The sequence below is a fragment of the Tupaia chinensis genome, unplaced genomic scaffold (genome assembly GCF_000334495.1).
Source record: "Tupaia chinensis unplaced genomic scaffold, TupChi_1.0 Scaffold000117_2, whole genome shotgun sequence".
In the NCBI taxonomy this organism is placed as follows: domain Eukaryota; kingdom Metazoa; phylum Chordata; class Mammalia; order Scandentia; family Tupaiidae; genus Tupaia; species Tupaia belangeri.
This window is the reverse complement of record NW_006159583.1, coordinates 96,550-113,642: the sequence shown is the minus strand read 5'-3', so window position 1 is coordinate 113,642 and position 17,093 is coordinate 96,550. Positions and strand designations below refer to the sequence as shown.

At 35.8% G+C, this 17,093-nt stretch overlaps 1 protein-coding gene and 1 long non-coding RNA gene across 2 annotated transcripts in view; one reads left to right on the top strand and one right to left on the bottom strand.

Moving 5' to 3' along the window:
* KIAA0408 (KIAA0408 ortholog) overlaps positions 1 to 7,773 on the top strand; it is a 20,189-nt gene extending 12,416 nt beyond the window's left edge. Inside the window, exons 5-6 of the mRNA XM_006144263.3 lie at positions 2,973 to 4,308; positions 6,853 to 7,773. Of these exons, the coding sequence (XP_006144325.1) occupies positions 2,973 to 4,308; positions 6,853 to 7,026 (1,510 nt within the window). The 3' untranslated portion in view covers positions 7,027 to 7,773. The remainder of the gene's footprint in view (positions 1 to 2,972; positions 4,309 to 6,852) is intronic.
* LOC102500111 (uncharacterized) overlaps positions 6,998 to 17,093 on the bottom strand; it is a 63,984-nt gene continuing 53,888 nt past the window's right edge. The window contains exon 4 of the long non-coding RNA XR_333940.2: positions 6,998 to 7,068. This is a non-coding gene — a long non-coding RNA (uncharacterized LOC102500111). The remainder of the gene's footprint in view (positions 7,069 to 17,093) is intronic.

Below are 17,093 nucleotides of genomic sequence, written 5' to 3'. Positions count from 1 at the left end.
ACTGTCTCCTCTTTACATTTTGATAAGGAGAATTATTTTTTCGGGGGGGGGAGAGGTTTTTTTTTTGTTTTTGTTTTTGTTTTGGAGAGGTTTTTCGCTATAGGGTGCGTGTGCTCATCAGACAGACAGAGACAGAAAGACAGAAAGTGAGAAATCACCCCCCCCCCAGGGGGGATGAGGATGGCCACACCACAATCCCCTCTCCTCAGGATCTTGGGCACGCACGTACACGCGCCCGGCGTGAGTTTTAAGTCACCAGGTTTGGGACTCAAAACAGGGTCGACTACATGGGAGTCCAGCAACATAGCCATTACGCTAACTGTTGGTCCCGTTAGAATTATTAAAGTTATTAAAATTTATATCTTGGATGGGAGAGAAAAACTTGTATACTTCTCTGTCCTCTAATTCTTAAAACAAATCTTCCAATTCTCTTTGTAATTTAACCACTCTGAATACTTTCTCTTTTGGTGTTAGGTAAACTCTATAATAAATTAGTAAGTGTCCTCTAATGTAGGTTTCTTTAAAATTTTCAGTATTTGGCCATTAGAAGAGTATACAATTAAATACATCTTTAAATTAGGTCATATTTAACAATGTGATATTTTAAGTATAATGATATTTTACTGAAAATCTTATGCCTAAGAGTAATTAATTTTTCTGCAATTAGTACATACCTCATAGTTTCCAGAACATGTTGTAAATATGTTACACACACAAGTCACACACAAAAAAATGTTCATTCAGTTCAGAAACAATATATAATTGTAAGAGTAAGCTTTAGCCAAAAGAAAAACTATTTTAAGAATTCTCTACAATCTAAGATTAGTTATTCTAAGATCAACATTTATCTCACGGAGCAGTATACTTCTCTTAGAAAGCTAGAACAGTGTCTCCCCTTATTTGTCTTTAGTTCTTAGGAAACTCAGAGGGAAATTTTGTGCTAACTTGCAATATATTGTCTTAGTCAATCACATCATTTTTAAAGTTTTTATTTATTTACTTCTTTAATTGTCAGAGGGCACATGCTATTCATGAGAGAGAGAGAGAGAGAGAAAGAGGGAAAAAAACACCTCCTAATGGATTGGTGCTTTCTCATGTACACTGCAATCCCTTCTCCTCCATTTCTCCACCCTGTCAGGATTTTGGGCACACATGCATATGTGCCTGGTATGGTTTTCAAGCCACTGGAATCAAGATTCAAACTAGAGTCAGCCATGTGGGATCTAGCTCTCTTAACCATTGCCTAAGGGGCCAGCACAGCCAGCCATGTCTTACACACAATGTTGCCCTTTGCTTGCCCCTTTAACTTTTGCCTGTTATTCTGTTAATGCATATTTATCTGCATTTTATTGTAAGCTATCTCTGTTAATGGATAGTTTTCTGTACTTTATTGTAAGCTATCTTATAATCTTTTATAAGTTAGAGAGCTATAAATATGATGTATATTTCAATGTGAGTAATGAAGTTTAATTTATGAATCCACATTGTTGCTATATTTAAGCTTTTATTTAGATGATTCAGAAAAGACTTGTCAATTTTCTTCTACACCACACCTGATATAAAGCTTTCATTGTCACCCCATAGCCTTTAAAAAAGGTCAAAATTTTTAACATATAATTTAAAGACATTATAATTTGATATGAGCTTCCATTTATCTCACTTTTCATTATCCTTCCTACTCTCCTTTACAACCCATCCATATCAAAGTGCTCATGATTTTTATTTTTTAATAGTTTCTAATTGACGTGTAACTATACGTCTTTGTTCCTTAAGTAGCCTCTCTATTTTTATTATAGTTCACTTTGCCTATATGCCCTTTACTCAAGTTATCAAAACAGAATAAAACAAAACTTTTTTTTAGTTTGTCAGAGGGCACATGCGCTCATGGGAACAAAGGAGGGAGCTTTGGCATCCTAGATTCTTGGCCCTTTGTAAGTAAATACAACTCAACATGACGTTTAGGGTGTAGTTTTAAAACTTCGTCTGGGGGAGTACGAAATTACCCCTCAGGGGGATGATCACAACACAAACCCACCTCCTCCATTTCTCCCTCCTTTTGGGATTTTGGGCACATACACATATGTCCTACATGTTTTTCTTCTTCTTTTTTTTTTTTATGAGAGATTTTTGCTATAGGGCACATTTGCTCACTGGAGAGACAGAGAGACAGAAAGCGAGAAATCACCCCCCAGGGGGTATGGCCACGCCACAATCCCTTCTCCTCCATTCTCCTCTTGGGATTTTGGGCATGTATGCACATGCACCAAGCATGAGTTTTACACTACCAGGTCCAAGAATTGAATCGCAGTCTACTGTGTGGGAGTCCAGCGACATAACCATTACACTGTCTGCTGGTCCCGTGCATTTTTCAAAGCCATATCCAGGACTCATGCGTCTCAGTGGCCATGTGGGGTCCAGCTGCCTTAAATACCATGTCATCAGTTGGTCTAAATTTGACTTTTCTTCCAAGCCCAGATGACAGCTTCCCTTTGGAATTACTCATGTTTCATTATACTTTTATTCAGATTTCTATCTTCCTTAAAACTGTTATTTCAAATTCAAGGGGAAGAATTTAATTGCACACTACATAATCAGTAGGAACTCGGTAGGCAGAGAGGAGGTAAGGAAATGGCAAGGGAAAAAAATACACAAATGAGAATTTCAATAACAGAAACCCAGGAGCCTGTATATTCTAGTCCGAGATTAGGTGAATTTTCATGTAGTAGAAAAAATGAGAAACAAGATTGGAAAGTTTGGATTATGTACATAAAGCCTTGACTGTAACACTGGGAAAGTAAAATAATCCTACAATAAGAGATATCTGAAGTTTTGAATTGGAAATTTATATAAAAATTATGTTTAAGGAGATTGTGATTCCTTTTACCATAGACAAAATCTATGGTTAAACTGTGATTTCAGATCTTGTCCTAAATAAAGTTATCCCTAATATATCATGTTTTATTATTGCTTAGGAAGAAGTCCGATTCCTTTCTCCAGGAAATGCCAAATGTAATTAATACACCTCATGGAAACCACATGATCTACAATACCCAGTGCATTCTTCCAGTCAATTTAGAGAAAGAAATACAGAAAAATAGAAAGAATCTGAGCTGGACCAATGTGCTCCAAAACAATCCCATGAAAAAATGTGGAACTGATACAATCAATTTTCAAATAAATGAAACTCCACCAGTTCCTCCTCCAAGAAGCACCTCTAGAAATTTTCCCAGCCTATATTCTGAATCAGTCCATGAAGGGCTTAAGAAAAGTTTAGACCACAACAGCTGGGGAGCCCATGAGGGACGAGGTGAAAGGAATTGTGATCCTCATTTCCTTGTAAGGCAGAATGAGATGCCTGCGTGGTGTCCAAATGAAGGGGTGACTTTGAAAGACCATACTGTGTTTTCTTCTTTGGGATCAGAAGTCAAAATAGATTGTAAGCCTCCATGTCATGAAGATGTTGGGCTAGACATGTGGTCATGTGAAATTGAGACAGGTGCAAAAAAGAGCCCCTCCACTTTGTGGTTTCAGAACAACATCTGCTCTACCCCCAGTAAGCCAAAATATGAAATGGTGATCCCAGATCACCCTGCCAAATCTCATCCTGATCTCCATGTGAGTAAAGACTGTGGCTCCTCATTGACACACAGCAGTGCTCCACCTAGGAGTTTTAGCTGTGGTTTTGAAAGGACTACAAGGAATGAAAAGTTGGCAGCAAAGACTGATGAATTTAACAGAACTGTATTTAGAACAGATAGAAATTGTCGTGCCATACAGCAAATTCAAAACTACTCAAACCCACCTGAGGATCTTAAGCCCTGTGATAATTTAACTTCTTGTACAGGTAACATATCAGTAAATGACAGTATGTCTGGTGTTTTGAAAACCAGTGCTCACATGCCTATGTCCATGGAAAATGTGCCTGATAGTCCCACTAAGAAATCCACAACAGATCTACCGAGACAGATCCAGGAACATGGAAATCCTAGCAGTTATCGGCATATGCTCCATGAGCATGACTGGAGACCAAGTAATCTGTCTGGCCGACCAAGGTCAGCTGATCCCAGGTCAAACTATGGTGTTGTGGAAAAACTGCTGAAAACTTATGAGGTGCCAACAGGGTCTACACTGCAAAATTCTAAATGCTTCCAGGATAATTGGGCTGAATGCAATTCTGATATCAGCAGTGGGGACGTGTTAAGTCAGCACTTAGAAATACTCCAAATGGAACAAGAGTTTCAGCAAAAGACAACTACATGTGGGGGACACCAAGTGAAGCAAGGAGTAAATTGGAAAAAGATAACAGAGGTGAGAAAGCAAATAACTTATTTCAGTAGAACTGTACCCAGATGTAGTAATGACTCTGAATTGAGTCAACTGCTCAGTCATCTAAGTAGAATGTAAGCACATATTTTGTCATCTTAGCTTCTTGACCCTTTGTAAAGAAATATAATTCAACATGAACTTTAAGGTGCAGTCTTAAAACTACTATACTGACTTATTTACATTTTGAAATAGGATAATATAAATATAGTAAGTGGGCTTCAGAACCTCAAGAAAATCAAATGTTTGTTATTTCTTTCTGGAAACAAAATTCAGAACATGCATGTTTTGATTTATTGAATTTTACCCTTTAAAGGCATATTTTTTAGAAAGAATATGGAAATTATTATTAAATACCCTTAATTTTTTAGTTATTAACTGTGCTTGGCTCAGTCCTTTTAAGTATTTGATTCATATTCTTTCTTGAGATTAGTCACACAAATATGAATATGGGTAAAACATATCATTTAAAACAGTGCTGCCTTTTTTTCTTTTTTTTTTATAGAAAGAGAGGTATTTTGCTAAAGGGTGTGTATGCTCACTGGAGAGGATACAGAGAGACGAGAAGTGAGAAATCAAGTCATGCCACAATTCTTCTCCTCTCGAGATCTTGGGCACACATGCACATGCACCCAGCATGAGTTTTAAGTCAATGGACCCAGGATTTAAACCACAGTCAACTATGTGGGAGTCCAGTGATGTAACCATTATACCATCTGCTGGTCTCTAATAGTGCCTTCTCTTTTATTTGTAGAGCTGAAAGACAGTATATGAAAGTAAGGACATTTTTCTTTTTATATATTCTTAGCATGCAATTGCAAAAAAAAAAAAAAGCGAACATTTAAGTAAACCATTATCTTGCTGTTATTTTGTCGTTCCTGTCATATATGAGTATAATCTTGGTTACAGGAGAAAAAGTGGTCAAACAAGTTGTATTTACAATGAAGAATTACACATCAGTCCCTTTTATGCATAGAATTTGTAAGAACTTAACTTACAAAATGTTTCAAGCTTATACAGTTATTATGAGCCAATGTTGCAAAAGTCTTATGTTTACATAATGCAGTGTACACGCAGCATGATTTTAAGTTAAACAGGTTGCCTTCTTCTGGAGTAAAAAAAAATCACTTTTATGTGGTTTTTCAAACCTTGCAAAAATATCATTTTATCTATTTTACCAGAAAGCTTGCTGGTTTTCATAAAGGACAAATGACAAACTTTTAGTTGAGCTTACAAATACCTCCAAGGTTCTATACCTGGAGATGGGAAATGAAAACCCATATATGTTAACCAATCAAAATGTGCATTAACTAGCAGATATTCCCTCTCTTTGCATTGATTGGGGGTTTGGGAGGGAAGTCCCCCCCCTTTACTTCCTTAAGAATAAGTTTTTTTTTCACTACTGTGAACAAATCTAAAACAGAAGTCTCCAAAGAAAGTAAAAGAAATTGTAGGTTACTTGCAGGCCATGACTAAAACTGTAGAAATAGGGGCCATCTTCATGGTCCCTCTCAGGTTAAAGAGCATAACCTTTGTTAATAAGAATCAAGGGTGGGACCAGCAGTTGGCGTAATAGCTGTCACTGGACTCCCACATAATTGACCATGGTTTGAGTCCCAGACCTGGTAAACTCATGCCAGGGACTTGTGCATGCATGCCCAAGATCCCGAGAGGAGAAGGGATTGCAGCATGGCCATTCCCCCTGGGGGGGTGATTTTTCACTTTCTGTCTGTCTCTGTCTTTCCAGCGAGCATATGCACCCTATAGCAAAAACCTCTCAAAAAATTAAAGAATCAAGAGTATATCATGTATCAGGGAAACTTTTTATTTATTTATTTTAATTATAAGAATTAAAGGGTATATTTCTTCCATTAAAATCCAAAGAAATAAGGGAAAACATGAAAGAAAATGAAAGAGAATATTTTCACTTACTAGGAGATGCTCAACACAGATAGCAGGTCTTTACTAGTAATTAACTAGAATGAAGTTGTATTCCTGTATTCCAAAGTATTTTAATGATAAACTTTTGAAAGATAGTAACAGTGAAGAAAATTCTTGGTGAAGAAAAGTTAGCATCCGATAAATCATTTAGTTTGTGTACATTTGGCTTATAATGTCTACAAGTAACCTAATGAACCTTTTTTTCCTACAGATTATCTTTTTACTCCCAAATAACACTAAAACATCCCAATATTCCATAAGGCAACACCTGTAGTTTCATTCAGATTGACCTTCTGAATCTCGAGCTCATAATTAGTTCCAAAAAGAGACCAATTTTATTAAAACTATTATTAAAATTTGCCAATATGAGGAGATATACAGAATTATCAAGTGCTATATTCCTTATTGATATTTATTTGCTTTGATTAGATTGTTCTAATTAAAAACACTAAATAGATACACTGGTTTTCAGTGCTTTTTCTTGCTTGTAATTTTGCAATGTATTAATCCTATACTTGAGACTCTTAATACATTAAGCCCATTGTGGGTGCCTGCCCAGGGAGATGAATGTCTTTACCTGTATCCTAGGAGTCCATGGCAGTGAAAGCCGCACATGGAAAAGGATTTTCCCGACCTGCTCGACCAGCAAATCGCCGTCTCCCGTCCAGGTGGGCATCCAGATGTCCGTCAGCGCCGCCTGCCTTGCGGAGAGCTACCCACAGCCATAACATTTCTCTGCGATCTGAAGCATCGATAGTCTAAGAAGTCTTTGTCCTGGATTCGTAGATCACAAATGCTCTAGTCCTGTTTGCCAAACAGAGCATTCTGGAGCGTTTACAACCAGTCCTGTTCTTTTCCTTATCTTACAAGATCATTGGGACAAGCAATTTAAATCTTAACTTCGCATCAGTCTTCAGTGTTTTTACTATATGGAATATTTATCTCCCTGTATTTTGATTTCTTAGATCATAATTTTTAAATGCCATCCTCATTGATTTTCCAGTATGATTTGAGTTGAAACAATGTATAATATTGTATATTCTAACTTTCTTGCAAGTGGCGGAAAGCAAGGTTATGTGCATGACCATGTGTTTGTAGGTGCATGTGTTGAACTAGGACGTATTCGAGTATGTATTTAGATAAGAAAAACTTATGTGCTAGTGTTGACTTTGAAATTATAACATGCATACCTATATATTCTTTGTGTTTATTTAAAAGTTCTGAAAATATGCTGTACTGTTTATATTTTATATACCTTTTAATAGGTATCCACTTAAGACATTTAAGGTACATATGTTAATTAACCACTTCCTCGCCCCCAACTATGTTGAACATAAGAATTATACACATGTCTAATATTGATAGATTTCTAAATGCAACCCATAAATAGTTTCTTAAACCATATAGGGAAAACAAATAACATTAATCTCCTTGCTGTTCTTTTCAATAAAAAAGGTCACCAGTTTAACAGATCAGCCTTCTAAAGCAAGCATAAAATGTTCATAAATACTTTTATATATTATTTGGCAGTCTAGTATGGCTTTAACTGTATATTCTCAAAGCCAGTATTCTAAGACTGCCTTATAAATGACATGACTAAGTAATTAATTTGTTTTGTCAACCTCAGTAAAAACCATTCCTTAAATGGAATGCAAAAAGAAATTAAATTATATTGAAATTTACTTTTTATTAAAACTGCAGTAAACCTTTAGTGCTTTATCTGGAGTCATATGTATTTAGAGGTAAGTCATTCATTTCTTTTCTGTTTTCTAACCCTTTCCTTAAAATTAGTAGATAAAAGACTAATTCACTTTTTTATTAACAAGAAAATCAGGAGTCACTTCATTGAGAGCTGAACTATAATGTATTTCTTATAGTATGCTACAAAAAAAAAAAAGCCTTAAGCTAAACTTTGGCATTCATAGTAGCATAAAGAACAGAGATGTATATTTTGGCTACAACTTGCATACAGTGAATCCATAAAATCTACACTGAGGACTGACAGAATAGGAACATTGGGGTGCTTGGAATTCCATGTGAAAGATTTTAGAAGCAATTTTTGCTCTCCACTGTCTCTATTTATAACCAATTTTATTATGTTTTTAGTTTGATATTCATTTTATCTAAACTTTACTTTGATGACCAAAAAGGTTAAGAAATTCTTATGCCAAATGTATTCAGAGAGCCTTCTTCTTATGATGAATTCTAACCATTTAGAGAAATTCACTTCATTTTATATATCTACCATGACCCAAGATAAAGTAAATAATTTTCAAATCGCAGACTGCCTTAAAAGGCTCAAGACTGTAGCATGAAGATGGCTAGATTCTTGTTTTACAATGAGAGTTAGGGGAGTTAAGCTGAATGAAACTTCTAGAAAGTGAGGGGGAAGTAAAGGGCTACAGATGGTAAGTAAAGGGCTATATAGATCCACTCTTTTAATTCTTGTTTCCTTCAGGAATGTTCTTTTCCACAGGAAGCCTATAAAGGAAAGTAACCTAGACACCAAGGAAAACTCTTTTAATATGCTTTTTGACTAGAAGGCAGAAAACACTGGGAAGGTGATGCCCTGGGGCGTGAAATAACGGACTTGTTAGGAAAAATGCTTGTGTGTGACAATGGAGATCCTGCCCAGAACCATGTGACATACCTGTTCCTCTCCATCACTGTATCTCAGGTAGTCTGTTTCCTACCTTCTCCTGCAAATCAAAATACTGAGAATCTCTCTAAGAAACAAAATTCCCAATCTCACTCCGTAACTATTACAGCAAAATTTCTGGTGGTAGAGACTGGGACTCTAAAGTCTTTAATAAAACGAAACAAGATGAAAGCAAAATATTTGATAACCAAGCAGATTTGGAAGTAGTGACACTGATTGATACCTGAATGGGTAGGTATCCTGGAATAAGCTACTTTCCTTCCCTGGGATTTGACTTTATTATAATTAAGAGGGTTGTATTGTCAGGCTTCACAATTTTAAGTTGCTTTTTTCAAGTACCTCTTAAATGAACCAGTGGAACACATTTTAACACCTTACGTTGACTAAAATGTTACAGTATTAGATCTTAAAACAAATATATCATCTAGCCCAAACCCTTGATTGTAAAATGGAAGCAATGAAAACAGATTATTTGAATGTTGTCTTTTAAAATATTTTATAATTTTTTATGAAGAACCTATCAGGTAAATGGCAATTATCCTTGAAAAATATTTTTTAATGTATTGTGATTTTTAACTGGTAATTTTTTCTACTTTGGGCATGCATTTTCTCCCCAGCAACATACCCTTCACTCTACCATCAGTGCTGGATTTAAATTATTTGTAAACATTTCAGGAAATATTTGGTTAGAAACAAGTATCAGTAGATGTTTTCCCTAACATACTTTTTTTTGGAAAAAAAAAAAACTTATTTCAACAGATTACTGATATTTGGGCTGATCTCAGAAAAGAGTAAGAATAAGGCAAAAAATACTGCTGTGTCTATGTGTGTGTGCACACGTATGTGTCACCCGCACATAACTTTTCTTATGTTGCCTTATGTCCCAGAACCAAATATAAAAATATAAATGTTTTCTATAATTCTTAACTTTCATTTGTTTTTATGTAGACAGCGAAAAAGATTATACTTGATTTTGCAGATACCGTCACAGAACAGTTTACTTCCATGTAGGCAATTTAACCAGACTCCACGTCATCCTGAAGAAAACATCTGGACCTAAAACAGAGTATCTGCTTTCCTACAAAGACCTTCAAAATTATTTTTAGGCACGTTTGCTGACAAACAATGACTTGATATTGAAATCTCTTTTAGCCATTAGATGCTGCCAATAAAATAGGTGTAGACACACCTGCTGTGGCCTTTGTATACACAGAAAACATCTTTATCTTCCTCTTTTTCTCTAGTAAACTCCAGTGAAGCTGATATTTTCATTAAACTTAAACTCAAATATGTATCCAGTTCAATCTAGTATCTCCCAAATAATTCTGGATAATAATATTTTCACTTCCTGCTGCACATAACCCCATGTACTTTCTCGTATGCTGACATTCATTCTGTCTGATCATTGAGTATGATAAAAGTGTTCTTTAAAAGGGCATTCACTTCTAAAACTTATATTGATGTGACAAAATTCATTAAATTATCTTTAGGCAGTTTCTGATTTCTAACATAGTATTAATTTGCTTCAAAGTCTGCATATTTTTCTAACCCTTTCCTTAAAATTAGTAGATAAAAGACTAATTCACTTTTTTATTAACAAGAAAATCAGGAGTCACTTCATTGAGAGCTGAACTATAATGTATTTCTTATAGTATGCTACAAAAAAAAAAAAGCCTTAAGCTAAACTTTGGCATTCATAGTAGCATAAAGAACAGAGATGTATATTTTGGCTACAACTTGCATACAGTGAATCCATAAAATCTACACTGAGGACTGACAGAATAGGAACATTGGGGTGCTTGGAATTCCATGTGAAAGATTTTAGAAGCAATTTTTGCTCTCCACTGTCTCTATTTATAACCAATTTTATTATGTTTTTAGTTTGATATTCATTTTATCTAAACTTTACTTTGATGACCAAAAAGGTTAAGAAATTCTTATGCCAAATGTATTCAGAGAGCCTTCTTCTTATGATGAATTCTAACCATTTAGAGAAATTCACTTCATTTTATATATCTACCATGACCCAAGATAAAGTAAATAATTTTCAAATCGCAGACTGCCTTAAAAGGCTCAAGACTGTAGCATGAAGATGGCTAGATTCTTGTTTTACAATGAGAGTTAGGGGAGTTAAGCTGAATGAAACTTCTAGAAAGTGAGGGGGAAGTAAAGGGCTACAGATGGTAAGTAAAGGGCTATATAGATCCACTCTTTTAATTCTTGTTTCCTTCAGGAATGTTCTTTTCCACAGGAAGCCTATAAAGGAAAGTAACCTAGACACCAAGGAAAACTCTTTTAATATGCTTTTTGACTAGAAGGCAGAAAACACTGGGAAGGTGATGCCCTGGGGCGTGAAATAACGGACTTGTTAGGAAAAATGCTTGTGTGTGACAATGGAGATCCTGCCCAGAACCATGTGACATACCTGTTCCTCTCCATCACTGTATCTCAGGTAGTCTGTTTCCTACCTTCTCCTGCAAATCAAAATACTGAGAATCTCTCTAAGAAACAAAATTCCCAATCTCACTCCGTAACTATTACAGCAAAATTTCTGGTGGTAGAGACTGGGACTCTAAAGTCTTTAATAAAACGAAACAAGATGAAAGCAAAATATTTGATAACCAAGCAGATTTGGAAGTAGTGACACTGATTGATACCTGAATGGGTAGGTATCCTGGAATAAGCTACTTTCCTTCCCTGGGATTTGACTTTATTATAATTAAGAGGGTTGTATTGTCAGGCTTCACAATTTTAAGTTGCTTTTTTCAAGTACCTCTTAAATGAACCAGTGGAACACATTTTAACACCTTACGTTGACTAAAATGTTACAGTATTAGATCTTAAAACAAATATATCATCTAGCCCAAACCCATCATTGTAAAATGGAAGCAATGAAAACAGATTATTTGAATGTTGTCTTTTAAAATATTTTATAATTTTTTATGAAGAACCTATCAGGTAAATGGCAATTATCCTTGAAAAATATTTTTTAATGTATTGTGATTTTTAACTGGTAATTTTTTCTACTTTGGGCATGCATTTTCTCCCCAGCAACATACCCTTCACTCTACCATCAGTGCTGGATTTAAATTATTTGTAAACATTTCAGGAAATATTTGGTTAGAAACAAGTATCAGTAGATGTTTTCCCTAACATACTTTTTTTTGGAAAAAAAAAAAACTTATTTCAACAGATTACTGATATTTGGGCTGATCTCAGAAAAGAGTAAGAATAAGGCAAAAAATACTGCTGTGTCTATGTGTGTGTGCACACGTATGTGTCACCCGCACATAACTTTTCTTATGTTGCCTTATGTCCCAGAACCAAATATAAAAATATAAATGTTTTCTATAATTCTTAACTTTCATTTGTTTTTATGTAGACAGCGAAAAAGATTATACTTGATTTTGCAGATACCGTCACAGAACAGTTTACTTCCATGTAGGCAATTTAACCAGACTCCACGTCATCCTGAAGAAAACATCTGGACCTAAAACAGAGTATCTGCTTTCCTACAAAGACCTTCAAAATTATTTTTAGGCACGTTTGCTGACAAACAATGACTTGATATTGAAATCTCTTTTAGCCATTAGATGCTGCCAATAAAATAGGTGTAGACACACCTGCTGTGGCCTTTGTATACACAGAAAACATCTTTATCTTCCTCTTTTTCTCTAGTAAACTCCAGTGAAGCTGATATTTTCATTAAACTTAAACTCAAATATGTATCCAGTTCAATCTAGTATCTCCCAAATAATTCTGGATAATAATATTTTCACTTCCTGCTGCACATAACCCCATGTACTTTCTCGTATGCTGACATTCATTCTGTCTGATCATTGAGTATGATAAAAGTGTTCTTTAAAAGGGCATTCACTTCTAAAACTTATATTGATGTGACAAAATTCATTAAATTATCTTTAGGCAGTTTCTGATTTCTAACATAGTATTAATTTGCTTCAAAGTCTGCATATTTTTCTTAAGCAGCATGTACCTTATCAGAATTCCCAACTGTAACTTACTCATCTTATTCAGAAAAGATGTCTCTTCCCAAAATGGGCATTATAAAACAAATAATCAGAAACAAAAGAACACTGGGGCAGTGAGGTCATTCAGGCAAGTGCAGGGATGACTTCTATTCAATTATTTTTACTTTAGAAATTTTCTTATCATAGAAAATAATTTTGTTTAAGTGGGAATAAAATCTTGAGATGTGTTTCCCTGTATAAATGTCCATGTGCATCTATGACTTTATTGTTGGCAAAACATGTTTATATTCCATGACTTGTTTATTTTTTTACAACAAACTTCAAGTGGACTTAGGATTTATCATCATAAAAGGGAAAATTAAATAATAAAAATGATAAATAGAAAAAATATTTCCCATGGTAGCAGACATAAACAGGTGGCTCTTCAGATTCCTAGCTTAGGCTTTTTTCCTAACCTTTTTATCCCAAAGAAGAGAAAGAGGAAAGAAAAGAGTAAATCATTCTTTTGATTTTGTTGTATCTATGAAGCATGACACTGAAATGATCTAATTCTCTCTTAGAGAATTTCTCTTGTTCCTGTCTTTCCATGGTCCTCATCAAAAGTCCTCACTCCTGATTTATATGGTTTTAACAAATTCAAGAAGTTTTTAGGGTTCATTTTAGCAAGGCATTTTCCACTTTTAATACCTATGGTCTGATTTTTATATAAATTTCATATGTAGGACATGGTGTCGAAGGCAGCCACGCTTCTTCAACTATTGCATCAACTGACTCCTGACCTCCTCAGTCTTCAAAGAGTTTCGCTCTATATAACTTACATGTGTTCCAGAAAAAAATGGGACCATTTCACTTGAAGCATTGTCTTAATCTGCTTTTGCTGCTACAATAAAATACCTAAGACTGGGTAATTAATAAAGAATAGAAATGTTATTTCTTGTAGTTCTGGAGGCTGGGAAACCTAGGGTCAGACTTAACGTCTGCTCCTAAAACGGCACCTTGTTTAAGTGTCTTGGTGTGACAGGAGGAATGAGCACTGCCCTCACATGGCAGAAAGCAAAATAGCAAAACGAGGCCAAATGCTGTGTGAAACCTTCATAAAAATTTTAAATCCTGTTCATGAGGGAGGAAACCTCATGAGCGAACCACCTTTTAAAGGTGCCATTCCTTCATGCTGTTGTTTTGAAGATTAGGTTTTACCATTCATTTTTGGAGGGACGCATTCAAACCACGTCAAGCATAGAGTTATTTCCTATTTAAATATCATTCGAAATTATCTGTGCCCTGCCAACACTTTCTTTTTGAAATGTTATTTTCCAGTGAAATTATTTACTCATGTGGAAATTTGGTAAGACTCACTGAACAAATCTGATCCAGCTTTTTGAGATCTGCACTTTTTTTTTCCTAAATAATACTGATCAGGCTCAAAATAATGCCGATTTGACCAGAATTAAATACTTTTCACTGAAATCGTTGCCTGAAATTGTGTGTTTAAAATTAATCCAGTAAAGACTTTTCTGAGTTACTGATAATTGGGGTGAAATAGTTAACTTACAGTGAAAGCCAGGGAAGCAACCATAATATTCATTAGTATTTATTAGTATTATTAGTATTTTTAAAAGACTTGGCATAGGATGTGCGTGCTCACCGGCAAGACACACAGAGAGAGAGATAAAGTGAAAGTGAGAAAGCAAGCTGCCACGTCCGGGCCTCAAACTGCAGTCGGCCATGAGGGAGTCCAGCGCCTTAACCAACACACCATCTGCCAGCCCCAGCCATGATATTATTATTATTATTTATTTATTTTTGAGAGAGATTTTTTGCTATAGGGTGCATGGACTCACCAGAGAGACAGAAAGCAAGAAATCAACCCCCCTGGAGTGGAGAGGCTGGCCATGCTGCAATCCCTTCTCCTCCAATCTCTTCTCTGGATTTTGAGCACACACACACACACACACACACACACACACATTCTTGGTGTGAGTTTTTTAAGCCACTGGGTCCCAGACTTCAACTGTGGTCAACTACGTGGGAGTCCAGTGATGGTCCTAGCCATTATATTTTTAAAAAGAAGTTACATTAAGAAAAGGAGGGGGAAATAGTTGATTAAAATTCAGAAAGTAAACCATTGGAAACAGAGATCCTGCCGAAGACAACCCAAGCAAAGAGAGGAGATGAGACTCAGTATGTCACTTGTTAAAAGGGAAATTGGTAGCAGTGCAGCCCAGGGAGCTGAGGCTAAACAAATTAATGAAGTATTGTCTCAACAAAAACAAACACTAGGCTTCTTAGAGCAGAAGAAAAGCACTACATCAAGGACTCCAGAGTTCCGTGTTCACAAGTCAGAAAAGTGGCAATCCTCAATTAAATTCCTTCATAAGGCATCCGAGATCTGATGCTGAGTAGAAACGTGCTGTTTGGGGAAGGAAATTGGTAAAAGCAAAATCTGGAATTAAGAAGTCTATCTCAAAAAAAAAAAAAAAAAAGGGAAAGAAAGAAGCCTAGTCCTGGACCAGTATATAGAAAAAATTAAGCAGCACAGCACAGCCTAAGATAGAGAGGCAAGTGCCTTCGGAAACAGGAACGGAGAGGCCTTCAACAACACATCAGATAGTCCCTGGAGCTGGGACCCAAGAAGACATAGGTAGCGAGAGCACCTTTGTAGGTAATTAGGAGAGGAATCACCACTAAGCTGAAATGAGTGGAGGGCCAGAGCATCTTGAGTTCTCATCTGGGATATTTTCAGGAACTAGAACTGACAGGATGCTCTATCAGAATGCCTCACTGTGAGGGACAGTGAAAAGATGAAAAAGATGCACAAAAGGGTACTGATCCTTTCTAGTCTCTTCACCTTTCCTTTATTATTATTTTCTTGTGACTCTATCCCCAGAGCATAAAACTTTACCTGACAATATGATAAGTCATCCTACTATTTCTTAGAGTAGACAGTAAGAGCAAAATTGCTATTCTGGATATTCAGTTACATTTTTCTCCAATTAAAATGAAAAAGAAACACATAATTCAAGAGTAAGATCATTCTTAGGACTTAGAAAAATTACACAAAATTGTCTATATAAGTGAAGTATGTGAGCAGAGGGAACACCCATATTGCAATGGTTTGTCTCAAGAGAAAAGAAATATAATGTGATTGTAACCAAAGAAGGTGAAACTTCGGTTTCTCTGAGCTCTGGATGGAAGAGAGATGGACTACTAGAAAAGGGATCCCTCGAGCCAAAAGATCCTGTGTTGATCTATTCTGCTGAGAGACTGGAGGTTCCACCAGGTAAATCTGTGCTACATAGATGTTCCTGGAGGTCACTCAATTCCATCAGTTCACTACTTCCACACTCTTAAGAAGACTTTTGATTCTCAAATTAACTACATAGGCACGTAGAGAAGCTAATGTCTACACTAACGTTTCTAGAATGTTTTCTAAAAGCTTTCTTCAATAGCAAAGAAAAGAAGTAACTATTCAAATGTCTCTGATAATGCCTAAAATAGTCTATTATTAGAGAAATTATTTAAATTTGAGAGATCTACTTTTTTTTCCTTTTTTTGATTGGGAATGATTAGCCCTGGGCAAACAGTGATTCTGTCTGCTTCTTCAGTGTATGCCAACCACTTAGGTCAGTGCCCATAGATAGGAGATTCAAAAAATGAACATTTTAAGTATTTTAATCACTTGCTATCAGGAAAATCAAAGCTTCCTTCTCTGCTGCTTTATTTAATCAGAAATGGGCTAAAATTATTTCATAAAGGTGAGCTGATCCTAACTTACATTGTATAACAATTTCTCTTGAGAGCCTGAACCTGCTGAGAAATGTGTGTATAAACTAAAATATTTTTCATCATTTAGTAAATTTTATATGCATGATCATTAAGACAAAATGTCTAGAACACTACCACTGAAATTGCAAAATAGTGAAATTTTCCCAACTTTTGCTGTTTTTCTGTTTTGTCTCATTGCCAGATGCCAGAGGGTACCTGCGCTTGCCAGAGAGAGGGCAAGAGCAGAGAGAAAGCATTACTTAACAGGGCGCAGCCAAGCCACAATCTTCACTCCTCCATTTCTCCTTCCTATCAGGATTTGAGGCATGCATGCACATCAGCCAATGTGTTTATCAAACTCCTAGGGCCAAGACTCAAACCCCAATCTGCCATGTGGACTGGCTCCTAATGCATAG